This window comes from Stegostoma tigrinum, chromosome 38 (genome assembly GCF_030684315.1).
Source record: "Stegostoma tigrinum isolate sSteTig4 chromosome 38, sSteTig4.hap1, whole genome shotgun sequence".
In the NCBI taxonomy this organism is placed as follows: Eukaryota; Metazoa; Chordata; class Chondrichthyes; order Orectolobiformes; family Stegostomatidae; genus Stegostoma; species Stegostoma tigrinum.
The window spans coordinates 24,621,551-24,647,586 of NC_081391.1; the positions used below are offsets into that span (position 1 = coordinate 24,621,551).

The following is a 26,036-nucleotide window of genomic DNA, read 5'->3' on the forward strand; positions in this document are numbered from 1 at the left end:
CCCCCAACCCTTCGACCCAAGTCCTCATGACAGCACACACTGCTCCTTGCTCTTTCTGGTGTTGCTGCTGGGACCTTTCTCTGACGTGGAGGGGCTGTCCTTCCCTGTGAAAACACAAAGGCAGAGAGTTAGTAGGGTGTGTTGGTTGGGGGACAGCAGTGGGAATAATGGATGGTGGGGTGAGAGAGATCGGCCTGGTTGTGAGTGGCTGGGAAGACAGGGCTCTAATGGACAGGAGTTCAAAATCCCACCTGGAAACAGAATTCCAAAACTTCGGGCTCCAGGCCACCCGTGGTGGAGCAATGACAATGGGGGAAAAGCCAGGGATCTGGGATCAGGTTGATGGAGGTGACAAAGATTGGGAGAGTTTGCTCTCAAGCTAACCTTTTCTGTCCTGGACCCATTCCTATGAAGCCCAGTTCTAGCCTGAAGATGATCTCCTCATCCCCCACTTCAGCACTTTACAACCTTCAGGATTCTTTGGGGATTATAGTCAGTATGGACTGGTTAGCCGAAGGGTCTATTTCAGTGCTGTATGACTCTGTGACTCAACATTGAGTTCAATAAAGATAATGGGAACCGCAGATGCTGGAGAATCCAAGATAACAAAGTGTGAAGCTGGATGAACACAGCAGGCCAAGCAGCATCTCAGGAGCACAAAAGCTGACGTTTTGGGTCTAGGCCCAAAACGTCTGCTTTTGTGCTCCTGAGATGCCCATTGAGTTCAACAACTTCAGAGTCTGAACAACCCCTTCCCATCGAATGAGTTAGTAAGAATTGCTGATGTTGTAGTCAACAAAACATTAGATGGGAAGAGATAACACAGTGTGGAGCTGGAGGATCACAGTGTGGAGCTGGAGGAGCATAGTGTGGAGCTGGAGGAGCACAGTGGACCAGGCAGTGGACCAGAGGAGCAGGAAAGTTTTTTCTGAAGAAGCGCCCCAGCCTAAAACATCAACTTTCCTACTCCTGTGATGCTGCCTGGTCCACTGTGCTCCTCCAGCTCCACACTGTGCTCCTCCACTCCACACTGTGTTATCTCTTCCCATCTAATAGTTTATTTGCATAAGTTTGTTTCTGGGAGACCTATTTTCTGCTGTGGACACATAGCATTAACATCTATTCTGCATCTCAATCACTCCTCTACAGTCGTCAGCGCTCCCTTTGTCTTTTGCTGTGGCCACCCTCACCATCTGTTCCCCTTGCTCCTCCTCCAACAACAATTCTAATGCAGAGTCATTCTGGATAACAAGCATTAATTCTGTTTCTCTTTCCGCAGACACTGCCCCTTTCTGAGTGTCTCCAGCGATCTGTCTGCTTCTAATCTCAACATGCACAGGATTTGGGCTTAATTATTGGCTCGGGGGGAAGGGATGACCTACAGGTAGGGATCTTAAAACCAAGGCATTAACCCTCATGGAAAACAGACCAAACTGAAGAAGATAAGGTGTAGAGCTGGATGAACACAGCTGGCCAAGCAGCATCAGAGGAGCAGGAAGGCTGATGCTTCGGGCCGAGACCCTTCTTCAGTTTTAAAGGGATATGGGTAAATGGGATTTGTTTAGTTCAGGGAACCAGGTTGACATGGACGAGTTGGGCCGAAAGGCCTGTTTCTGTGCTGTATGGGGTTATGAGGTTGACTCTTAACAGTCCTTTGGGCAAATCGGGATGGGAAGTAAGTGAATAAATAGAAAAATGGATTTTAAAAACCCAGAGAAGTGGGTAGAGGGTACCTGTACCCATGTCTGTTAGGCTTTCAGTCTCCATGGTCATCTTCCCACTTTTGGCTGAGTCTTTCTTCAGCTTGGACCTCCAGTTTCCCTTGGAGGCTTTGGGCTCGGAGACTGGTGGGGAGTCACTGTCCACTCGTTTGAACTTCCTGGAGCTGGTTCGGAACCAGTTTGTGATGCCGAACCGGGAGATGGCTTGGTGGTTGGCATCGGGCATCTTGCTGGCTGGCACCAGGTCTTCAACAGGCTCAGGTTTGTCCAGGCCCCGGACGTCATTCTTCAGCAGCCAATCCTCAACGACCTGAATCGATTTACTGTGATCCTCCTTCTTACTGTCCTTCATGGTTCCCCTCCTCTCTCGGAACTTCACGCTGCTCTCCCTCACCTTCAACTCGCATGCAGGAAGCACTTGGTTTTCTGAGGAGACCCGACGCAGTCCCTCTGTCACCAGGAGGTATTTGGGATTATTGAGCTTCCTGTTGAGGTCATCAGAGCAGCGGGGGACTGGGCTGGCACGGAGGCCAGGAGTCAGGCCTGTAAATCCGATCTTGATGTCGAGGAGCTCATGCAGATCCACTGGGTCGGAGTTGGCGTAGAGCTGCCTGAACTCAACATCAAAGTTTTCCAGGATCTGGCCAGTGTAGACAGCCACGGTGCTGCGGTGTAGCCGAGAACAGCTCCATGTGAAACTGGTGACAAATCACAAACCCAGCTTCAGTCCCTTTTACCGTTTTACACGAGGTTTGAAAAGAGTCTGCTTATGGAGAGTCTGAGGGGAGAGACGGAGTAGAGGGAGTGTCTGTATCCAGGGAGTCTCCCCACTACTCGATCCGTGTTCACACCCAGCCGGCCACAGGCCAGTCGGGCATTGCCGTCCGAGTGCGCTCAGACAGACAGACATAGAGACACACACACACTGGGAGACAGACACCCACACACAGAGACAGATACACAGACTGACAGGCACACAGAGACAAGCTGGGACACGGTGTCAGACACACACACATACAGAGACAGGCAGACAGACACAGATCCAAACAGATACACATATACAGACAAGAAGACACACACACATACACAGGCAGAAACAGGTAGACACACATACATATGTAGACAGGCAGGCAGATGCACACCCACACAGAAACACACTTTCTCTCTCTCTCTCCCTGCCTTCGCCACTGCCCCCCCCTCCCCCCCCACTGACACACACACACACACACACACACACACACACCTACTTGCAAAACACTGAGGGAAGTGAGAGTGGAACGATGGAACCGTGCGACTGACCAGAATTGTTCAACAGGATATAGGGGACTGAGCAATTGCCCCTTGTTCAAGGGAGGATGTGAGGACAAGATCAGCTGATACAAATGCTTTCACTACAGTGTAAGCTGTACAAAACCCTGGTTCGGCCACATCTGGAGTATTCTGTCCAGTTCTGGTCACCTCATTACAGGAAGGATGTGGAAGTGTTGGAAAAGGTGCAGAGGAGGTTTACCAGGATGTTGTCTGGAATGGAGGGAAGGTCTTACGAGGAAAAGTTGAGGGAGCTGGGGCTTTTCTCTTTAGAACAACGAAGGATGAGAGGTGACTTAATAGAGGTGTACAAAATAATCAGAGGTATAGATAGAGTGGACAGCCAGAGATTTTTCCCTGGGGTGGAGGTAGCTATTACGAGGGGGCATAGTTTTAAAGTGAGTGGAGGTAGATATAGGGGAGACGTCAGAGGTAGGTTCTTTACTGAGAGAGTGGTCGGGGTGTGGAATGCGTTGCCGGAGAGGGTAGTGGAGTCGGCCTCATTTGGGGCATTTAAGTGGCTATTAGATAGACATATGGATGGTAGTATAAGGTAGGGGTGGAGGTCAGATAGACCTTAGGGTTAGGGTGAAAGTTTGGCACAACATCTGTACTGTGCTGTTCTAAGATGGGGAAGCTCTCAGAAAGATAATTCCAGAGAAAAATCACAAAAACACAAAGTGGGTTAATTAAGGAACAGCAGCAAACAGATGTTGAGGTAAAATAAGTTGAACTTGCTGGAATTTTTTAAGAGGTAACAGAGAGTTGATGAGGGTGATGTGCACATGGAGCTACAAAGCACTTTGTAAAACATGATAGATGTGTGAGCAGATTTTTGGCTCAGAGAATAAAGGGGACATTTGTCATGGGGCTGAATGACAGGAGACAATGTGGGGGAGGGATGTTTCTGGGACTGGGGACATTTTGTTGTGTTGGCAGCCTTACTTATCCTGAAATATATTAATGGGCTCGATTTAGGGGAACAATGTCAAAGTTTGTAGGCGATATTAACCTTCGGAGAATTGGAAATAGTGAAGGGGACAGTGTGGACCTCCAAAAGGACATTGACAAGGTGATGGGAGTGGGCAGATAGGGTTTAGTACAGAGAGGCAATGTTATTGGGACAAAGAATATAGAGAGATGGTACGAAAGAAAAAAGGTACTGTTCCTGATTTTGTTTCTGATTTCCAGCATCTGCAGTTCTTTTGGTTTTTATGAAATAAAAAGGGCTGTTCTAAAGAGATAGTGGGAACTGCAGATGCTGGAGAATCCAAGATAACAAAGTGTGGAGCTGGATGAACACAGCAGGCCAAGCAGCATCTTAGGAGCACAAAAGCTGACGTTTCGGGCCTAGACCCTTCATTGGAGAGGGTCTCTCTTTAATGAAGGGTCTAGGCCCGAAACGTCAGCTTTTGTGCTCCTGAGATGCTGCTGGGCCTGCTGTGTTCATCCAGCCTCACACTCCGTTCTAAAGAGTGTTCAGGAGCAAAGGTGCATGAGTCGTAGGCGCAGTAGGGCAGGTTGAGGAAATAGCTAATGAGGCCTCCTCAGCTTTATTATTGGGGGGGGTTGTGGGGGGACACAGTACATGAGTGAGGAGGTGACGACGAACTTATGGAGGACCCTGGTTAGACCTCAGCTGAAGGATTGTGGGTGCAATGTTATAGGGCAGGTATAAATTGCGGGGTGGGGGGCAGAGAGAGAGGTGGGGGGGAGGTTCATGAGAATGTTTCTAGAGAGGAGACACTTTGTGAAGAAAGATCGGAGAGGTTGGAAATGTTCGGCCTGGACAGGAAAAGGCTGAGGGGAGACAAGAGAACTTCTCAAACTGGTGAGGGGTCTGGACAGGGTGGCTGGGACAATACTATTCTGGTTGGTAAGGGGCAGAGAACCAGACGAATAGATTGTAAAAGAAGCAGATGGGATGTGCGAGAAAGGAGTTTCACACAGCAAGTGGTTTAGGGTATGGAATGTAGAGTGTGAGGGAAGCAGGGAATCGAATGAGATGAGTTCTCGGTTGGGAAGGCCAATGCAGACACAATGCATCGAATTTCAAGCAGGAAGCGTTAATGGGAGATGGGAACGGTCTGTCTCACACACTGCTGTAACCGAACAGAGGGGTAGAAACTGGGAACAGAAAACCACCTCCCATTAATGTAACTGGGACACAGAAATAGACCTGGTGTCAGCTGTAACCTGCTCCAGCAAGGAACCCGTGTTGTCCGAAGTTACCTGTATGATCCTGAAATCACTTTGTCACCGTCCACAATCATAAATCTCTGGTCTAAGGAACCAGCGACATATCCCGATGCCAAGTACAGGCCTGTGCCAGCGATGGAACGGACTCGTAGGTACTGCAAAGAAACACAAGGCACAGGGACAGAAATATATACCTCCGTCTCTCCATCTCTCTCTCTCTCTCTCTGTCTGTCTGTCTCTCTCGCCCTCTCACTGTCTCCCCCCTCTCTCTCTCACACTGTCTCTCTCTCTCTGTTTCTCTCTGTCTCCCTCTCACTGTCTCCCCCCCTCACACTGTCTCTCTCACTCTGTCTCTCTCTCTCTCTCTCACACTGTCTCTCTCTCACTCTGCCTGTCTCTCTCTCTCTCACACTGTCTCTCTCTTTCTCTCTGTCTCTGTCTCATTGTCTCCCCCTCTCTCTCTCACCGTCTCTCTCTCACTCTCTCTTTCTCTGTATGACTGTCTCTCTCTCTATCTATCTCTCTTTTTATTACTGTCTCTCTCTATCACTCTGTATGTTCTCTCTTTCTCTCTCTCAATGTCTGTCTCTCTCTACCGCTGTCCCCTCTCTTTCTCTTTCTAATACTGTATCTCTCTCTCTCTCTCTGTCAATGTCTCATCCTGACCCCTACACCGTACCTTGTTCTTGACCTCCAAACCGTGTCCCAGTACTAGCCCCTGCACTGAGCCCCAATCTGACAGCTCTCTGTTTGTGCCAGACAGAATTCACCCTCTTTATGAACTATCTCCTGCTCCACATCAGGTCTGAGCCCTTCGATTTAGCCAGAGGGCTTCTTGCGGTTCAGTGATAGCATCCCTTTCAAGTCCCATCTGCTCCAAAAGGGTGTGTAGGAACATTTCTGAAGAGGGTGATTAGAAACTATCTGAATTTAGCCCAAGATTCCTGACCATCAGCATTACCATCTGGGAATAGGAGATAGGGCTGCTGTTTGGTGTGGTGGGGGAGGCAGAGGGAGGGGTGGGAGAGAGGGGAGAGTGAGGAATGGGGACCAGAGGGAGTAAAGGAGAGGGAGAAGAGTGGGAGGGAAGAGCGAGGGGAAGGGGTGTGAAGTGAAGAGGAAGGAGAGGGAAGAATGGGGAGGAGGGAGAGGAGTGCAGGAGAATGGGGGAAAGTTGGGAGTGGGAGATTGAGGGGAAGGGGATGACACAGTCACCTCAGCAGAAGATGGAGAGGAGTGTGCAGACACTGCACAGAGTCAGACCCTCCCGTGGGACACTCACACGTATCATCACATTGTTCAGTTCTATTTTCTTGCACATTTCCAGAAAATACTTCACGTTGCCTTGGTCCAGGATGATATAAACAGGGAGTCTTCGCCGGTAAAAGGCCTCAATCAGATCCTCAAATATATTCCGGTCTGTGAATTCATCCATAACAACTGCGATAATCTGAATAAATCAAACATTAATGAGACACTTTCAAAACATTCACCATTCAGTTTCCAAGTTTGTTTTTAATCCATTCACGGGATGAGGGCGTCGCTGCCCAGGCAGCATTTATTGCCCATCCCTAATTGCCCAGAGGGCAGTTACGAGGCAACCTCATTCCTGTGGGTCTGGAGTCACGTGTGGGCCAGACCAGGTAAGGATGGCAGTTTCCTTCCCTAAAGGGCATTAGCGACCCAGATAATTTTCCTTGACCATCAACACAATTAGGCGTTTCATTCCAGATTTTTATTGATTTCAAATTGCACCAGCTGCCAATGGTGGGATTTGAACCCAGGTCCCCAGAGCATTGCCTGGGTCTGTGGGTTAACAGGTCAGCAATTGTTCTACTGGGCCTTCGCCTCGCCACTTTGAGTTATTACAACTCAGTGAGAAATGACTGGAAATTGGTATCTGAGGGATGGAAAATCTCAGGGACTGTAGGAACAGGGCTGACTGCGTTAGTCTAGGAGCTGGCATGCACTTGATGGGCTGAATAGGTTCCTTCTGTGCAGTGACGACCCTGTATCCCTTTAGTTCAAATGGGAATTAAATCCTCAACCTGGTGTAACCAGTGCGTTTGTTGAAATTGTAATATTAAAGATTTGAACTTACACAATATTCCTGCGAGAGAGAGGAACGAAAGTGGAGGCAGAGGGAGGGAGGAAGTGAGCAACATGAAAAGAGAGGGAGAGATGGAGGGGCGGACTGTTAAGATGAGGAGGAGAGAGACTGAGGGGGGAGAGAGGGCAGTGAGGTGGAGGGAATAAGAAAGCCTCTTGTTTCAATATTGGAATTAAAATGTCGTTAACAATGTAAAGGATTGAAGAAGGAGAGAAGCTCAATCAGAAGCTGTCATAGTCAGTCTCAATTTAATCCTGGGACTGAATTCCCTCAGCAAGACCCTGGTCCATTAACAGGTAGAGGAACAGAACATGGAGGAGGAACTCTTCAGAACGTATCCAACTAGAAACATGAACTCTGTTTCCCTCTCCAGAGATGCTGCCCAGACCTGCTGAGTTTCTCCAGCACTCTCAGAGTTGGTTTCAGATTCCCAGCATTAACCTGGGTCAGTCCTGGGTCATGCCAGGGACAGTGCAGTGATACCTTTGAGCAGTTTAAGGAAGTATTTTCTGTTTGAGGTGTCAGTTGATATTATGTGATTCTGTGCCCATTGTATTCCCTCTGGGCATAAACTAGAAACCAGCAGATCCAGTTTAATTAACGATTTGTAATTCCTTCATCTGAATTACAGGAAAATAATCGCTTTGCAAATTTCAGCCTCCACACTACTGCAACCCCAGGGGATTATTTGTTTAAACTCTGTAACAGTTGAAAGATAACAATCACCTCAGGATCTCCCTCCCCCTACCTCCCTCTCTCAACACTCCATTCCTCCATGCCACTCCCTCCACCTCACCCTCTCATTTGCAGTGCCACAATGGGAGGATTAATAGAGTATTGATCCCGGAAATGGGATGTTGTGAAATGTGAAAGCGTTCAGAAAAGATCTATGAGGACCTTGCCAGGGTGGAGGGCGTGAGCTACAGTGAGGGACTAAAAATTCTGGGGCTATTTTCCCTGGAGCATTGGAGGCTGAGGGGTGACCTTATAGAGGTTTATAAAACCATGAGGAGCATGGAGAGGGTGAATAGACAAGGTCTATTCCCCCAGGTTATGGGAATCCAAAACCAGAGGGGCATAGGTTTAAGGTGGGAGGTGAAAGATTTAAAAGGGAGCTGAGGAGCAAAACCTTTTTCACACAGAGGGTGGTGCGTGTGTAGAATGAGCTGCCAGAGGAAGTGGTGGAGGCTGGTACAATTACAGCATTTAAAAGGCATCTGGATGGGTATATGAACTGGAAGGGTTTAGAGGGATATGGGCCAATTGCTGGCAAGTGGGACTAGATTAATTCAGGATATCTGGTCTGCATGAGTTGGACTGAAGGGTCCGTTTCAGTGCTGTACATTTCTATGACTCCATGCAATGTTCTGGGGACTTGGGTTTTTACCTCCACGCTGGCAGATACTGGAATCTGAATTCAATTAAAGAATTCTGGAATTAAGAATCTAATTATGGCCATGAAACCACTTCTGATAGATGGGGGAAAACCCATCTGGATTTCCATCAGGAAATCTGCCATCCTTACCTGGTCTGGCCTACATGTGACTCCAGACCCACAGCAATGTGGTTGACTGTGAACTGCCCTCTGGGCAATTAGGGATGGGCAATAAATGCTGCCTGGGCAGAGACACCCTCATCCTGTAAATGACTAAGTAAGTGAGGAGCTTTATAAAACACTGTAATTGTCTTTTCCGTACAATGGGGGAGTTTCAAGACGAGGGGGGCACAGTTTTAAGGTGAGAGGAGAGAAATTTTAAAAAAGGGAGGCAAATGTTTTACACAGAGGGTGGTTCGCGTGTGGAATGAACTTCCTGAGGAAGTGGTGGATGTGGCTACAGTTACAACGTTTAAAAGACATCTGAATAGGTACACGAATAGGAAAGGCTTAGAGCGATATGGGCCAGGAGCAGGCAGGTGTTAAGTTGAGAGACATAACAGGGTGTAGAGCTGGATGAACACAGCAGGCCAAGCAGCATCAGAGGAGCAGGAAAGCTGACGTTTTGGGCCGAGACCCTTCATCAGAAAATAAGTGTTAAGTTTGGGATTATGGTCGGTACAGAATGGTTGGACCGAAGGGTCTGTTTCCGTTTTGTATGACTCTGCGACAGTGAGCTACATAGGGAGAGATGAGGACAATGACCTTAATCTGTTTGGAGGGAATCCAGGTTAAGGGATTGAACTCTCAAGTTTAGATACAGCCTGAAATCAGGGATTGAATGGATTTGTGAGGAGGGATGTGGAACAGAGAGAGTTACCAAGCAGCAGGGAACAAGGTGGTTTTCAGGAAGGTGGCTGGGTTTGGTCTGATACTTCCTGCAGCTTACAAAGGGTTAACATGTGGCTGCGTGTAGATCAGATGAGAGGGGTGTTACTTGTTGGAGATTGAGATGATAACAACATCCTTCCTCTTCCTTTACCTGGGCTGCAGGCTGGGCTGTGGCTTTCTGTTTGCTTAACATGTTCCGATCTGAATGAGATAAACTCAGCAACCTCCAAAAAAACACAAAGTCAGCATCACCCTGGTTCGACTCCCTTCCTGTAACTATACAGAGAGCTGACTCTCTCAACGAAAATTTCACAGCGGACGCCAGCCCAGCCTTTGCTCACAAAGAAATATCCCTATTTTAAACAGCACTGGGGTCCGGGTGGCTTTCTGTCTTTAGCCATATTGAGCTGGCAATGCAAGAAATAGGAGCAGAAGTTGGCCATTCAGTCCTTCAAGCCTGTTCTGCCATTCAGCAGGATTACAGCGAGTCTTGGGTTTGGACTTCATTCACTGTGACCCTCAATGGTCCGAAAGGGTAAAAATCTGAATATTGCAGCCTACACTCAACTCCAAACCCTCTGGGGTAGAGAATTCAAACAATTCATAACTTGTACTTGAGCAAACTAATTTGTCTGTGCCGTGGTCCTGACCATGAGTGTGCCCACGCTCTAGATTCTGTAGCCCCTAGGGTAACAATCTGAATGGGTTACAATAGTGGGGCAGGTCACTTAGATGGCTGATGGTGTTCAGAGACGTTTCGGGGCACTATAGAGTGATCCACAAACATGGGGCAAGTTTGGGGGATGTTATTACACTCAGTTCTGCTTCCTGGATTTTGCAATGCCATTAACTGCCTGCAGGAGGCAGTGACCACACTTTGATACAACTTCCCTTCACCGGGGCCTATGCCAACTTCCTGCCACATGGATGTGTGACATGAGGAATGGGCCCCATTCCTCCTCATTATCTGCTGGAATACTTAGTGGGGACTTCAGTGAGTTCACCAGTCCAACTAAGAGAGGATGGTACTAATAGGTGATGCTTACTGTGGTTGAATAGCTGTCTGAACTGACACACCAAGGGGCTGTTCATAGCGCTGGAACTGAAAGTCAGTAGCCCCTAGCGCACCCCCCCACCGCCCCCGAGGGATGGGGGAATGCTGGGGCTAGGAAGGGCTTCAAACATATTCTCACTGTGAATATTCAGATTAACATCCTGAGGGTTAGCATTGACCAGAAACTCTACGGGACCTGCCACAACAAGAGCAATGCAGAGGTTCCACTGACTGAGGACGAACGGTCAGTCCTTAGCAAGGGGCTCACCTTTGTCCACCAACAACCACACATCAACGAATGCCAGTCATGATTGGACATAGAGCAGTTTATCCGTCGCCTTCGCCTCCACACCTACTTCTTCAACCCGGAGCCCAACCCTCCCTCCACTGACCCCTTCACCCGCTTCCAACACAAGTCCTCCTCCTGGACACCACCCCAGGCCTCCTACCTTCCCTCGACCTCTTCATCTCCAACTGCCGTCGAGACATTAGCCGCCTCAACCTCTCCACCCCTCTCACCCACTCCAACCTCTCCCCTGCAGAACCGGCAGTCCTCCGCTCCCTCCGCTCCAACCCCAACCTCACCATCAAACGCGCAGACAAGGGTGGCACAGTGGTAGTATGGCGCACTGACCTCTACATCGCCGAGGCCAAACGCCAACTCTCCGACACCTCCTCCTACTGCCCCCTCGATCATGACCCCATACCCGAGCACCAAACCATCATCTCCAACACTATTCATGACCTCATCATCTCAGGGGACCTCTCACCCACACCCTCAACCTCATTGTTCCCCAACCCCGCACGGCCAGTTTCTATCTCCTTCCCAAAATCCACAAACCTGCCTGCCCTGGTCGACCCATCGTCTCAGCCTGCTCCTGCCCCACCGAACTCATCTCCACCTATCTGGACTCCATTTTCTCCCCTTTGGTCCAGGAACTCCCTACCTACGTCCGTGACACCACCCACTCCCTCCACCTCCTCCAGGACTTCCAATTCCCTGGCCCCCAACACCTCATTTTCACCATGGACGTCCAGTCCCTATACACCTGTATTCCGCATGCAGATGGCCTCAAGGCCCTCCGCTTCTTCCTGTCCCACAGGTCCAACCAGTCCCCCTCCACCGACACCCTCATCCACCTAGCCGAACTCGTCCTCACCCTCAACAACTTCTCTTTCGATTCCTCCCACTTCCTACAGATTAAGGGGGTGGCCATGGGCACCCGCATGGGGCCCAGCTATGCCTGCCTCTTTGTAGGTTACGTGGAACAGTCCCTCTTCTGCACCTACTCAGGCCCCAAACCCCACCTCTTCCTCCGTTACATTGATGACTGTATCGGCTCCGCCTCTTGCTCCCCAGAGGAGCTCGAACAGTTCATCCACTTCACCAACACCTTCCACCCCAACCTTCAGTTCACCTGGGCCATCTCCAGCACATCCCTCACCTTCCTGGACCTCTCAGTCTCCATCTCAGGCAACCAGCTTGTAACTGATGTCCATTTCAAGCCCACCGACTCCCACAGCTACCTAGAATACACCTCCTCCCACCCACCCTCCTGCAAAAATTCCATCCCCTATTCCCAATTCCTCCGCCTCCGCCGCATCTGCTCCCACGATGAGGCATTCCACTCCCGCACATTCCAGATGTCCAAGTTCTTCAAGGACCGCAACTTTCCCCCCACAGTGGTCGAGAACGCCCTTGACCACGTCGCCTGCATTTCCCGCAACACGTCCCTCACACCCCGCCCCCGCCACAACCACCAAAGTGGATACCCCTTGTTCTCACACAGCACCCCACCAACCTCCGGATACAACGCATTATCCTCCGACACTTCCGCCATTTACAATCCAACCCCACCACCCAAGACAGTTTTCCATCCCCACCCTTGTCTGCTTTCTGGAGAGACCACTCTCTCCGTGACTCCCTTGTTCCCTCCACACTGCCTTCCAACCCCACCACACCCGGCACCTTCCCCTGCAACCGCAGGAAATGCTACACTTGCCCCCACACCTCCTCCCTCACCCCTATCCGAGGCCCCAAGATGACATTCCACATTAAGCAGAGGTTCACCTGCACATCTGCCAATGTGGTATACTGCATCCACTGTACCCGGTGTGGCTTCCTCTACATTGGGGAAACCAAGCGGAGGCTTGGAGACCGCTTTGCAGAACACCTCCGCTCAGTTCGCAACAAACAACTGCACCTCCCAGTCGCAAACCATTTCCACTCCCCCTCCCATTCTCTAGATGACATGTCCATCATGGGCCTCCTGCAGTGCCACAATGATGCCACCCGAAGGTTGCAGGAACAGCAACTCACATTCCGCTTGGGAACCCTGCAGCTCAATGGTATCAATGTGGACTTCACCAGCTTCAAAATCTCCCCTTCCCCCACCGCATCCCAAAACCAGTCCAGTTCGTCCCCTCCCCCCACTGCACCACACAACCAGCCAGCTCTTCCCCTCCACCCACTGCATCCCAAAACCAGTCCAAACTGTCTCTGCTTCCCTAACCTGTTTTTCCTCTCACCCATCCCTTCCTCCCACCCCAAGCCGCACCCCCATCTACCTACTAACCTCATCCCACCTCCTTGACCTGTCCGTCTTCCCTGGACTGACCTATCCCCTCCCTACCTCCCCACCTATACTCTCCTCTTCACCTATCTTCTTTTCTCTCCATCTTCGGTCCGCCTCCCCCTCTCTCCCTATTTATTCCAGAACCCTCTCACCATCCCCCTCTCTGGTGAAGAGTCTAGGCCCGAAACGTCAGCTTTTGTGCTCCTGAGATGCTACTTGGCCTGCTGTGTTCATCCAGCCTCACGTTTTATCACCAACGACAAGGCACATGTTAGGGGTGTGATGGGATACTCCCCTCATGTCTGGATAGACTCACACAGCAAAGTAACAGGCCCTACAGCCCAACTTGTCCATGCTGACCAGGTTTCCTTACCTGAACTAGTCCCATTCTGCTTTTAAACTAACCCAAACCTTTCCTATCCATGTACTGATCCGAATGCCTGTTAAGCGCTGTAACTGTACCAGCCTCTACCACTTCCTCTGGCAGTTCAAACTACACACGCACCACCTTCTGTGCAATAAAGTTGCCCCTTAGGCCCCGTTCGAATCTTTCCCCTCTCACCTTAAACCTATGCCCCTCTAGTTTTGGACTCCCCTACCCTGGGGAAAAGACCTTTGCTATTCACCCTATCCATGCTCCTCATGGTTTTATAAACCTCTATAAAGTTGCCTCTCAGCTTCCTACGCTCCAGTGAAGAAAGTCCCAGCCTATCCAGCCCCTCCCCATAACTCTAACCCTCCAGCCCCAATAACATCCCTGCAAACCTTTTCTGCACCCTTTCCAGTTGAATATCATCCTTCTGATAGAAGTGTGACCAGACTGTACACAGTACTCCAAATGTGGTCTGACCAATGTTTTGTACAGCTGTAACATGACAAACCAACTCCTGTACTCAATGATAACAAGGTGTAGAGCTGGATGAACACAGCAGGCCAAGCAGCATCAGAGGAGCAGGAAAGTTGACGTTTCGGGCCTAGACTCTTCTCCAGAAAATCTTCTTCAGAAACGTCAGCCTTCCTGCTCCTCTGATGCTGCTTGGCCTGCTGTGTTCATCCAGCTCTACACCTTGTTACCTCAGCTTCTCCAGCATCTGCAGTTCCTACTACTCCTGTACTCAAAGCTCTGATTGATGATGGCAAGCATGCAAAATGCCTACTTCACCACCCTGCCTACCTGTGATGCCACTTTCAACGAACGATATATCTGCACCCCTAGGTCTCAAAGCTCCATAGGGCCAACCATTAACTGGATAAATCCTGCCCTGGTTTGTCTTACCAAAATGCAACACCTCACATTTATCTAAATTAAACTCTGCTAATCCTTGGCCCACACTGGCCCAGTTGTTCAATATCTTGTTGTAATGTTAGATAAGCTTCTTCAGTGTGCACTATACCATCAATGGTGTCATCTGCAAACTTACTAACCACACCCCCTATAATCTCATCCAAATCATTTATGTAAATGAGGAACAACAGCAGACCCAGCGCTGATCCTTGTGGCCATGTGCCTCCAGTCTGAATGACAACCCACTACCATCACCCTCTGTCACCTACCATCAGGCCAATTCTGTATCCAGCTGGCTAGCCATCCCAGATCCCATGTGCTATGTCCTACTAACCAGTCGACCATGCAGCACCTTGTCAAAGGCCTTGCTAAAGTTCATGTGGACAACATCTAATGATTGGTCTTTATCTGCCTTCTTGGTCATTTCTTCAAAAAACACAACCAAGTTTGAGAGATACAATTGCCCACGCACAAAGCCGTGCTGACTATCCCTAATCAGTCCTTGCGTTTCCAAATGCCTGTAGATCGTGTCCCTCAGAATCCCCTCCCACACTTTTCCCAGCACTGACGTCAGGCTCACCGGCCTATAGTTCCCTGGCTTTTCCTTACAGCCTTTCTTAAACGATGGCACAACATTGTCCACCTGCCTGTCTTCCAGTACCTCACCAGTGGTTATTGATGATACAAATATCTCTGCTAGGGACCCCACAATCTCTTCCCTAGCTTCCCGCAATGTTTTAGGATAAAAACCGAAAGAACTGCAGATGCTGTAAATCTGGAACAAAAACCAAGTTGCTGGAAAAGCTCATAAGGTCCGGCAGCGTCTGTGGAGGAGAAAACAGAGTTATTGTTTCGGGTCTGGTGACCCTAGGATACGTTTGATCAGGTCTTGGGGATTTAACAACCTTTATGCATTTTTAACACCTCCAGCACCTTCTCTTCTGTAAGGCAGAACCTTTTCAAGACCTCACTATTTATTTCCTGGAGTTCCTTAGCTTCCATGTCTTCCTGCACAGTAAATACTGAAACAAAGTATTTGTTTAGGATCTCACCTATCTCCTGTTGGTCTTCACTCAGATGATCTCTTTGATCTTCCTAATTACTCTTCTACCCTTAACATTCTTGTAAAATCTCTTTGAATTCTCCTTCACCTTATTTGCCAAAGCTATCTTATGTCCCTTAGTTGCTCCATCTTAAGTACACTCCTACTCCCGCTAAATTCCTCAAAGGCTTCACCTGGTCCCAGCTGTCCATACCTGACATATGCCTCCTTCTTTTCCTTGACCAGAGCAGAAATATCTCTAGTCATCCAGTGTTCCCTACTCCAGCCAGCTTTACTCTTCATATTAACGGGAACATGCTGGCCCCTGGCTCTCATTATCTCACTTTCGAAAGCCTCCCACTTCCCAACTGTCCCTTTACCTGCAAACAGCCTTCCTCCCCCACAATCAACGTTTGAAAGTTCCTGTCCAATACCATCATAATTAGCCCTGCCCCAATTTAGAACTTTAACTTGTGGACCAGGCTAATTCTTTTCCATCACTATTTTAAAACAAGTAGAATTGTGGTCACTGGTCCCAAAGTGCTCCTCCATGAAAACCTCATCCATTGGATGGGTGCAGCCCCAACAACACTCATGACCCTCGACACCATCCAGGACAAAGCAGCGGCTTGATTGGCACCACATCCACGAGCATCCACTCCCTCCCCCACCGATGCTCAGCAGCAGCAGTGTGTAATGTCTACAAGATGCAGAGCACCAACTCCATAAGGCTCCATTGGCAGCATCTTCCAAACCCACAACCATTTCCACCTAGAAGGACAAGGGCCGCAGATACATGGGAACACCACCCCCTGCAAGTTCCCCTTCGAGCCACTGCCCATCCTGACTTGGAAATATATCACTGTCCCTTCACTGTCTCTGGGTCAAAATCCCAGAATTCCCTCCCTAATGGCATTGTGGGTCAACCTACCGCACATGGACAGCAGCGGTTCCAGAAGGCAGCTCACCCCCACCTTCTCAAGGGGTAACTAGGGACGGGCAATAAATGCTGGACCAGGCAGTGATGCCCATGACCTGTGAGTGAATTCTTTTAGAAATACAAGCTGGGCAGCGGTGTTTGTACTTTGCTGAATGGCTTGAAATCGAAACAGTTGGGATTTAGAGAAAGGGCTCTAATTGTTTTTTTTACTCAGGAGTGTCACCGACGTATAAGCCAGTTTCTGAGAGTTCACAGACAAAGCTGTGACTAGTGGAGGTGGTACTGATGATTGATCAGATGTGAATCGAGATTAAGTGAGAGCAGGAAGTGGGAAGAAAGATTGTGAAAGGAAGGGTACAAAACATACAAAACATTCCCCCCTCCCCCCCGCTGCCCCAGCCTCAACCATTGCCCTTCTCTCCCTCCAACACCCCCACCCCCATGACTCACTGGAAATAAACTGCAGCAGAGGGGGTGGTGGGAAATGGCATCTAATTTTAGGTTGAACTGTAAGAAAAAGATCCCCAGGGAAACTCCAGTTCCCTCTCACACCTTGCAGAGTTATTCCACCTGCACACCCAGAACCCCTAATCGTCTCCTCCGCCAGAAATCACCTGATCGCCAGTTACCTTGGCCAACTTTTAGTTAACAATTTCACATCGTTCCGTGGGCACTTTATCTGCTTAAAGTGCCGACAATCCACCTTTGCACGGCTTCAGGAAACAGCCAAAGACACTTCACATCGGGAAATGCTTTTCAAGAGAGCAACATGTTCCTTTTAACGTCAATCACATTGAGTCAGCATGGGCTTTCATTATCTAATTACTAATTGCCCCTTGTGGTGGACCATAGCACAGCTGGAATACTGTGAACAGTTCTGGTCCCCCTTTCCAGGAAAGAGACAAACAGGCGTCAGGACGCAGTCCAGGGAAGGTTCACTGGGCTGATCCTAGGTATGGAGGTGCTGTCTCACGAGAACGGTTGAGTTCAGCCTGTAGTCATTGGAGTTTACAAGAATGAGAGGTGACCTTTTTGAAACGTAAGATTCTTAGGGGACTTCACAGGGGAGATGTGGAGAGGGTTTGAGTGAACAGGATAGCCAGACTGTTTAAATTTAAACCGGCACAAGATAACAGCGTTTCTCAGGAGGCTCCACTGCACTGAGGATGTCACTGAGTAAGGGGACAAAATGTCTGCTATCAAACTTCCCAGCTCGACCAACACACCAACACCTACAATATGGAGAGGTTGTTTTCTGTTGTGGGAGAGTCTAACACCCAAGGGTATCATCTCAGAGTAAGGGGTCGCTTATTTAAGACAGAGGTGAGGAGAAATTACTTCTCCCAGAGGGGCGTGGATCTGTGAGATTCTTTACCGCAGACGGATGCCGAGGCTGGGTCATTGGGGATACTCAAGGCGAGATAAACAGGTTTCCAATCAGGAGGGAATCGAGGGTCATGGGGAAAAGGCAGGAAAGTGGATTTGAGGATTATCAGATCAGCCGTGACCTCATTGAATAGTGGTGTGGACATCCTTGGCTCAATGGCCTACTCCTGCTCCTACACTTTGTGGAAGGTCTTACAGAAGGTGCTGAGGTCTCCTCTCCAAGCACAGTGCAAATCTTGTCACATCTCTTAAAGGAGGGCAGCTAGGAGACAGTCACATTGTTGAGAATGACACTAACAGGATCTTGTCTATATCAATAAGGAGCTCTACCACAATCAGTACCTTCTGTTCCCTCTAACTACTGGCTTCTCCCTCTGAGCTGGAACCAGAGAACGGAGGCGATCGCCTAGTGGTATTATCACTGGACTGTTAATCTAGAGACCAGGGTTGATGTTCTGGGTACCTGCCACGGCAGATGGTGGAATTTGAATTCATTAAACATCTGGAATTAAAAATCTAATGATGACCATGAAACCATTGCCAATTGTTGGAAAAACCCATCTGGTTCACTAATGTCCTTTAGGGAAGGAAACTGCCATCCTTACCTGGTCTGGCCTACATGTGACTCCAGACCTACAGCAATGTGGTTGACTCTTAACTGCCCTCTGGGCAATTAGGGATAGGCAACAAATGCTGACCTCGCCAGCAATGCCCTCGTCCTGTAAAGGAATTTTTAAAAAGGTATTTATAGACTGAGTCTGGCCAAGTTTCCTTCTTAGCACAGCCCAATGGTTTGTGGTCACATTAAGCGATCGCAGCTTTTACCGAATTTTGATCTGCGTCTCCGTGATGTCTGATCGCATGAACCCAGCCTCTTGGACTGATGTGAGTACAACGTCATGGACTGAGGCAGAGAGGCAGAGTGGAAAAATTGGATTATGTGATTAGGTCTCACTCCTGCTCTGACAAGTCCGCCCTCGGCATCCTCCAGTGTCTCAGTGACTCGGAACGCAAATTTGAGGAGCAACAGCTTATTTTCCACCTGGGGACCCCATAGCCTGAAGGACTCAACATTGGAGAACACAACTTCAAATAACCTTCCCACACATTCCTGCCTCCCCTTCAAGCCCGACCTCCTCCCTTCCATTCTACCTTCTGACCGTCCCTTCCATCCGGATTCATCCCTCCCATTGACCAACCAGGTCGTACCCACCATTAGTGTGCACCTATCACCACCATTCCACTCCACCCCCGATCTCTTTATCTGCAGCTCCCCCTACCCCTACACCCAGTCCTGAAACATTGACTAAGATACAAGGTGTAGAGCTGGATGAACACAGCAGGCCAAGCAGCATCAGAGGAGCAGGAAGGCTGACGTTTCTGAAGAAGTTTTTCTGAAGAAGGGTCTAGGCCTGAAACGTCAGCCATCTTGCTCCACTGATGCTGCTTGGCCCTCTGTGTTCATCCAGCTCCACATCTTGTTACCTCGGATTCTCCAGCATCTGTTACTATCTCTGAAACATTGACTGATCCTTTCCTCCAGATATTGCCTAACCTGCTGTATTCTTCCAGCCTCCTGTTTGTCTCCCTCGAGTTCCAGAATCTCCAGTTCTTTAGTCTCTAAATTGGATTAAGTGTCTGAGTGAAAGGATGGAATTTAAGAAGTTTTCTTGAAGGTAGAGAGGAGCATATCAGAGGGATATTGAGAAAGACAGAGGTCTGGAGATAAGCATTCAGGCAAGAGAAGGGGGGGTTGCTTTCTTCGGAATTCACTGTCCTGGTCAGTAAGTGGATTCTGTTGCAAAACTAGAAAGCAACATGGACTAAATGTGGGACAGGGAACATGATACTGGCAGAGATCATACAAAACTCCCTAGTTAGAGACATCAGGCTGAAATAAAGGGGCTGAGTGGCCACCAAGGCTCCAACTTCAAATGGAAACAAACAGAAAGTTGGACAGGATCTGAGAGAGGAGGGGGGCATAGGGTGGGAAGCAGTGGATTGGGACACAGGCTCACCTCAGATTCAAGGAGCAAGAATTCAAAACCCACTCTGTCCCTGCAGATTCCAGTCAACATTCATGAAGAGGGTCAGCGCTGAGAGAGCTCCGCATAATCAGACGGTCAGTGCTGAGGGAGTGGGCACTGTCGGAGGGTCAGTGCTGAGGGAGTGGGCACTGTCGGAGGGTCAGTGCTGAGGGAGGGGGCACTGTCGGAGGGTCAGTGCTGAGGGAGTGGGCACTGTCGGAGGGTCAGTGCTGAGGGAGTGGGCACTGTCGGAGGGTCAGTGCTGAGGGAGTGCCGCACTGTCGGAGGGTCAGTGCTGAGGGAGGGGGCACTGTCGGAGGGTCAGTGCTGAGGGAGCGCCGCACTGTCGGAGGGTCAGTGCTGAGGGAGCGCTGCACTGTCGGAGGGTCAGTGCTGAGGGAGTGGGCACTGTCGGAGGGTCAGTGCTGAGGGAGTGGGCACTGTCGGATGGTCAGTGCTGAGGGAGCGCCACACTGTCGGAGGGTCAGTGCTGAGGGAGCGCCGCACTGTCGGAGGGTCAGTGCTGAGGGAGCGCCGCACTGTCGGAGGGTCAGTGCTGAGGGAGCGCCGCACTGTCGGAGGGTCAGTGCTGATGGAGTGGGCACTGTCGGAGGGTCAGTGCTGATGGAGTGGGCACTGTCGGAGGGTCAGTGCTGAGGGAGTGCCACACTGTGGGAGGGTCAGTGCTGAGGGAGCGCCGCACTGTCAGAGGGTCAGTGCTGAGAGAGTGGGCACTGTCGGAGGGTCAGTGCTGAGGGAGTGGGCACTGTCGGAGGGTCAGTGCTGAGGGAGCACCGCACTGTCAGAGGGTCAGTGCTGAGAGAGTGGGCACTATCGGAGGGTCAGTGCTGAGGGAGTGGGCACTGTTGGAGGGTCAGTGCTGAGGGAGTGCCGCACTGTCGGAAGGTCAGTACTGAGAGAGCGCCACACTGTCGGAGGGTCAGTGCTGAGGGAGCGGCGCACTGTCGGAGGGACAGTGCTGAGGGAGTGCTGCACTGTCGGAGGGTCAGTGCTGACAGAGTGGCCACTGTTGGAGGGTCAGTACTGAGGGAGTGGGCACTGTCAGAGGGTCAGAGCTGACAGAGTGGCCACTGTCAGAGGGTCAGTACTGAGGGAGTAGGCACTGTCGGAGGGTCAGTGCTGAGGGAGTGCCGCACTGTCGGAGGGTCAGTGCTGAGGGAGCGCCGCACTGTCGGAGGGTCAGTGCTGAGGGAGTGTCGCACTGTCGGAGGGTCAGTGCTGAGGGAGTGCCACACTGTCGGAGGGTCAGTGCTGAGGGAGTGTCGCACTGTCGGAGGGTCAGTGCTGAGGGAGTGTCGCACTGACGGAGGGTCAGTGCTGAGGGAGTGGGCCCTGTCGGAGGGTCAGTGCTGAGGGAGTGGGCCCTGTCGGAGGGTCAGTGCTGAGGGAGCGCCGCACTGTCGGAGGGTCAGTGCTGATGGAGTGGGCACTGTCGGAGGGTCAGTGCTGATGGAGTGGGCACTGTCGGAGGGTCAGTGCTGAGGGAGTGCCACACTGTCGGAGGGTCAGTGCTGAGGGAGCGCCGCACTGTCAGAGGGTCAGTGCTGAGAGAGTGGGCACTGTCGGAGGGTCAGTGCTGAGGGAGTGGGCACTGTCGGAGGGTCAGTGCTGAGGGAGTGGGCACTGTCGGAGGGTCAGTGCTGAGGGAGCGCCGCACTGTCAGAGGGTCAGTGCTGAGAGAGTGGGCACTATCGGAGGGTCAGTGCTGAGGGAGTGGGCACTGTTGGAGGGTCAGTGCTGAGGGAGCAGGCACTGTCGGACGGTCAGTGCTGAGGGAGTGGGCACTGTCGGAGGGTCAGTGCTGAGGGAGCGCCGCACTGTCAGAGGGTCAGTGCTGAGAGAGTGGGCACTATCGGAGGGTCAGTGCTGAGGGAGTGGGCACTGTCGGAGGGTCAGTGCTGAGGGAGTGCCGCACTGTCGGAAGGTCAGTACTGAGAGAGCGCCACACTGTCGGAGGGTCAGTGCTGAGGGAGCGGCGCACTGTCGGAGGGACAGTGCTGAGGGAGTGCTGCACTGTCGGAGGGTCAGTGCTGACAGAGTGGCCACTGTCAGAGGGTCAGTACTGAGGGAGTAGGCACTGTCGGAGGGTCAGTGCTGAGGGAGCGCCGCACTGTCGGAGGGTCAGTGCTGAGGGAGGGGGCACTGTCGGAGGGTCAGTGCTGAGGGAGCGCCGCACTGTCGGAGGGTCAGTGCTGAGGGAGCGCTGCACTGTCGGAGGGTCAGTGCTGAGGGAGTGGGCACTGTCGGAGGGTCAGTGCTGAGGGAGTGGGCACTGTCGGATGGTCAGTGCTGAGGGAGCGCCACACTGTCGGAGGGTCAGTGCTGAGGGAGTGCCGCACTGTCGGAGGGTCAGTGCTGAGGGAGCGCCGCACTGTCGGAGGGTCAGTGCTGATGGAGTGGGCACTGTCGGAGGGTCAGTGCTGATGGAGTGGGCACTGTCGGAGGGTCAGTGCTGAGGGAGTGCCACACTGTCGGAGGGTCAGTGCTGAGGGAGCGCCGCACTGTCAGAGGGTCAGTGCTGAGAGAGTGGGCACTGTCGGAGGGTCAGTGCTGAGGGAGTGGGCACTGTCGGAGGGTCAGTGCTGAGGGAGTGGGCACTGTCGGAGGGTCAGTGCTGAGGGAGCGCCGCACTGTCAGAGGGTCAGTGCTGAGAGAGTGGGCACTATCGGAGGGTCAGTGCTGAGGGAGTGGGCACTGTCGGAGGGTCAGTGCTGAGGGAGTGCCGCACTGTCGGAAGGTCAGTACTGAGAGAGCGCCACACTGTCGGAGGGTCAGTGCTGAGGGAGCGGCGCACTGTCGGAGGGACAGTGCTGAGGGAGTGCTGCACTGTCGGAGGGTCAGTGCTGACAGAGTGGCCACTGTCAGAGGGTCAGTACTGAGGGAGTAGGCACTGTCGGAGGGTCAGTGCTGAGGGAGCGCCGCACTGTTGGAGGGTCAGTGCTGAGGGAGGGGGCACTGTCGGAGGGTCAGTGCTGAGGGAGCGCCGCACTGTCGGAGGGTCAGTGCTGAGGGAGCGCTGCACTGTCGGAGGGTCAGTGCTGAGGGAGTGCCGCACTGTCGGAGGGTCAGTGCTGAGGGAGCGCCGCACTGTCGGAGGGTCAGTGCTGAGGGAGCGCCGCACTGTCGGAGGGTCAGTGCTGATGGAGTGGGCACTGTCGGAGGGTCAGTGCTGATGGAGTGGGCACTGTCGGAGGGTCAGTGCTGACGGAGTGCCACACTGTCGGAGGGTCAGTGCTGAGGGAGCGCCGCACTGTCAGAGGGTCAGTGCTGAGAGAGTGGGCACTATCGGAGGGTCAGTGCTGAGGGAGTGGGCACTGTTGGAGGGTCAGTGCTGAGGGAGTGCCGCACTGTCGGAAGGTCAGTACTGAGAGAGCGCCACACTGTCGGAGGGTCAGTGCTGAGGGAGCGGCGCACTGTCGGAGGGACAGTGCTGACAGAGTGGCCACTGTTGGAGGGTCAGTACTGAGGGAGTGGGCACTGTCAGAGGGTCAGAGCTGACAGAGTGGCCACTGTCAGAGGGTCAGTACTGAGGGAGTAGGCACTGTCGGAGGGTCAGTGCTGAGGGAGTGCCGCACTGTCGGAGGGTCAGTGCTGAGGGAGCGCCGCACTGTCGGAGGGTCAGTGCTGAGGGAGTGTCGCACTGTCGGAGGGTCAGTGCTGAGGGAGTGCCACACTGTCGGAGGGTCAGTGCTGAGGGAGTGTCGCACTGTCGGAGGGTCAGTGCTGAGGGAGTGTCGCACTGTCGGAGGGTCAGTGCTGAGGGAGTGGGCCCTGTCGGAGGGTCAGTGCTGAGGGAGTGGGCACTGTCGGAGGGTCAGTGCTGATGGAGTGGGCACTGTCGGAGGGTCAGTGCTGAGGGAGTGCCACACTGTCAGAGGGTCAGTGCTGAGGGAGCGCCGCACTGTCAGAGGGTCAGTGCTGAGAGAGTGGGCACTGTCGGAGGGTCAGTGCTGAGGGAGTGGGCACTGTCGGAGGGTCAGTGCTGAGGGAGTGGGCACTGTCGGAGGGTCAGTGCTGAGGGAGCGCCGCACTGTCAGAGGGTCAGTGCTGAGAGAGTGGGCACTATCGGAGGGTCAGTGCTGAGGGAGTGGGCACTGTTGGAGGGTCAGTGCTGAGGGAGCAGGCACTGTCGGACGGTCAGTGCTGAGGGAGTGGGCACTGTCGGAGGGTCAGTGCTGAGGGAGCGGCGCACTGTCAGAGGGTCAGTGCTGAGAGAGTGGGCACTATCGGAGGATCAGTGCTGAGGGAGTGGGCACTGTTGGAGGGTCAGTGCTGAGGGAGTGGGCCCTGTCGGAGGGTCAGTGCTGAGGGAGCGCCGCACTGTCGGAGGGTCTGTGCTGATGGAGTGGGCACTGTCGGAGGGTCAGTGCTGATGGAGTGGGCACTGTCGGAGGGTCAGTGCTGAGGGAGTGGGCACTGTCGGAGGGTCAGTGCTGAGGGAGTGGGCACTGTCGGAGGGTCAGTGCTGAGGGAGCGCCGCACTGTCAGAGGGTCAGTGCTGAGAGAGTGGGCACTATCGGAGGGTCAGTGCTGAGGGAGTGGGCACTGTTGGAGGGTCAGTGCTGAGGGAGCAGGCACTGTCGGACGGTCAGTGCTGAGGGAGTGGGCACTGTCGGAGGGTCAGTGCTGAGGGAGCGCCGCACTGTCGGAGGGTCAGTGCTGAGGGAGTGGGCACTGTCGGAGGGTCAGTGCTGAGGGAGCGCCGCACTATCGGAGGGTCAGTGCTGAGGGAGTGGGCACTGTCGGAGGGTCAGTGCTGAGGGAGCAGGCACTGTCGGACGGTCAGTGCTGAGGGAGTGGGCACTGTCGGAGGGTCAGTGCTGAGGGAGCGCCGCACTGTCAGAGGGTCAGTGCTGAGAGAGTGGGCACTATCGGAGGGTCAGTGCTGAGGGAGTGGGCACTGTCGGAGGGTCAGTGCTGAGGGAGCGGCGCACTGTCGGAGGGTCAGTGCTGACAGAGTGGCCACTGTTGGAGGGTCAGTACTGAGGGAGTGGGCACTGTCAGAGGGTCAGAGCTGACAGAGTGGCCACTGTCAGAGGGTCAGTACTGAGGGAGTGGGCACTGTCGGAGGGTCAGTGCTGAGGGAGTGGGCACTGTCAGAGGGTCAGTACTGAGGGAGTGGGCACTGTCGGAGGGTCAGTGCTGAGGGAGCGCCGCACTGTCGGAGGGTCAGTGCTGAGGGAGTGGGCCCTGTCGGAGGGTCAGTGCTGAGGGAGTGGGCACTGTCGGAGGGTCAGTGCTGAGGGAGTGGGCACTGTCGGAGGGTCAGTGCTGAGGGAGTGGGCACTGTCGGAGGGTCAGTGCTGAGGGAGTGGGCACTGTCGGAGGGTCAGTGCTGAGGGAGTGGGCACTGTCGGAGGGTCAGTACTGAGGGTGCGGGCCCTGTCGGAGGGTCCGTGCTGAGGGATTGTCATTATCACAGTACTCCTTGTGGGATCTTACTGTGTCCAGTTGCCACTTGTCCTCCCTTGCAACAGTGATTATGCCTGGGATCATTGTAGCAAAGGTTAGTTTGTGACATTCACTCACCTTCCTGGCCTCTTGGATCATCTTACGCACAATCTGCTTGATATTAGGATCATTGTTTCGTGGGGGGTGCATGTGCACAGTGACCCTGGTGACTCCTCGGTAAGAGACGGGCTCTGTCCAGCCCATGTCCAGGTCGGGTATCGTTGTGTCACTCTGATCTGGCCAATATGTCGACTTGCTGTCACTCACTGCCTTCTTATCCCTTCCACTGTCTTTCCCCTCAACCTCATATCTCTGGTGGTTTCTACGAATTTGCTCAGCCTCCTTTGAGGAAATAAACTCTTTGACTCCCTCTTTCTCCAGAAGCTTGCGAAAATTAACCTCGTCAAATTTTAGCAGCACATCCAAGGCCTGACGCTGCTGTTCACAATAATAAAACTCTGGATTTTTGTCAGTAATTCTAACATTAATGTGACTATCTTCCAAACACTCCAGCTGGGAGCTGCCCATGTTCTCTCTCTAAGCGACCAATCCTCTCTCTCTCTCTCTCTCTCTCCCCCCCCTCTCTCTTTCTCTCCCCCTCCCCCTCTCTCTCCCTCCCTTTCTCTTTCTCTCCCTCTCCCCCTCTCCCC

General features: G+C 52.3%; 1 protein-coding gene across 1 annotated transcript; it reads right to left on the reverse strand.

The window, feature by feature from the left end:
• On the reverse strand, positions 1 to 25,956 carry LOC125447213 (protein FAM83F-like). Its single transcript, XM_048521443.2, has 5 exons — positions 25,465 to 25,956; positions 6,511 to 6,678; positions 5,262 to 5,383; positions 1,734 to 2,419; positions 1 to 104 (listed from the first exon to the last, which is right to left on the reverse strand). Exons 1-5 carry the CDS (start codon positions 25,912 to 25,914, stop codon positions 25 to 27), a joined length of 1,506 nt encoding a protein of 501 aa, XP_048377400.1. The 5' UTR covers positions 25,915 to 25,956; the 3' UTR covers positions 1 to 24.
• Between the last annotated feature and the right edge of the window lie 80 nt (positions 25,957 to 26,036).

Excerpts from the sequence above, each read along its gene's own strand:
- LOC125447213 (XM_048521443.2), bottom strand. The coding sequence starts at position 25,914 with ATGGGCAGCTCCCAGCTGGAGTGTTTGGAAGATAGTCACATTAATGTT. Across the intron at positions 6,679-25,464 it reads TGATCCAAGAGGCCAGGAAG|ATTATCGCAGTTGTTATGGA; the intron begins GTGAGTGAATGT and ends TGATTTATTCAG. Across the intron at positions 5,384-6,510 it reads TGAACAATGTGATGATACGT|TACCTACGAGTCCGTTCCAT; the intron begins GTGAGTGTCCCA and ends GTTTCTTTGCAG.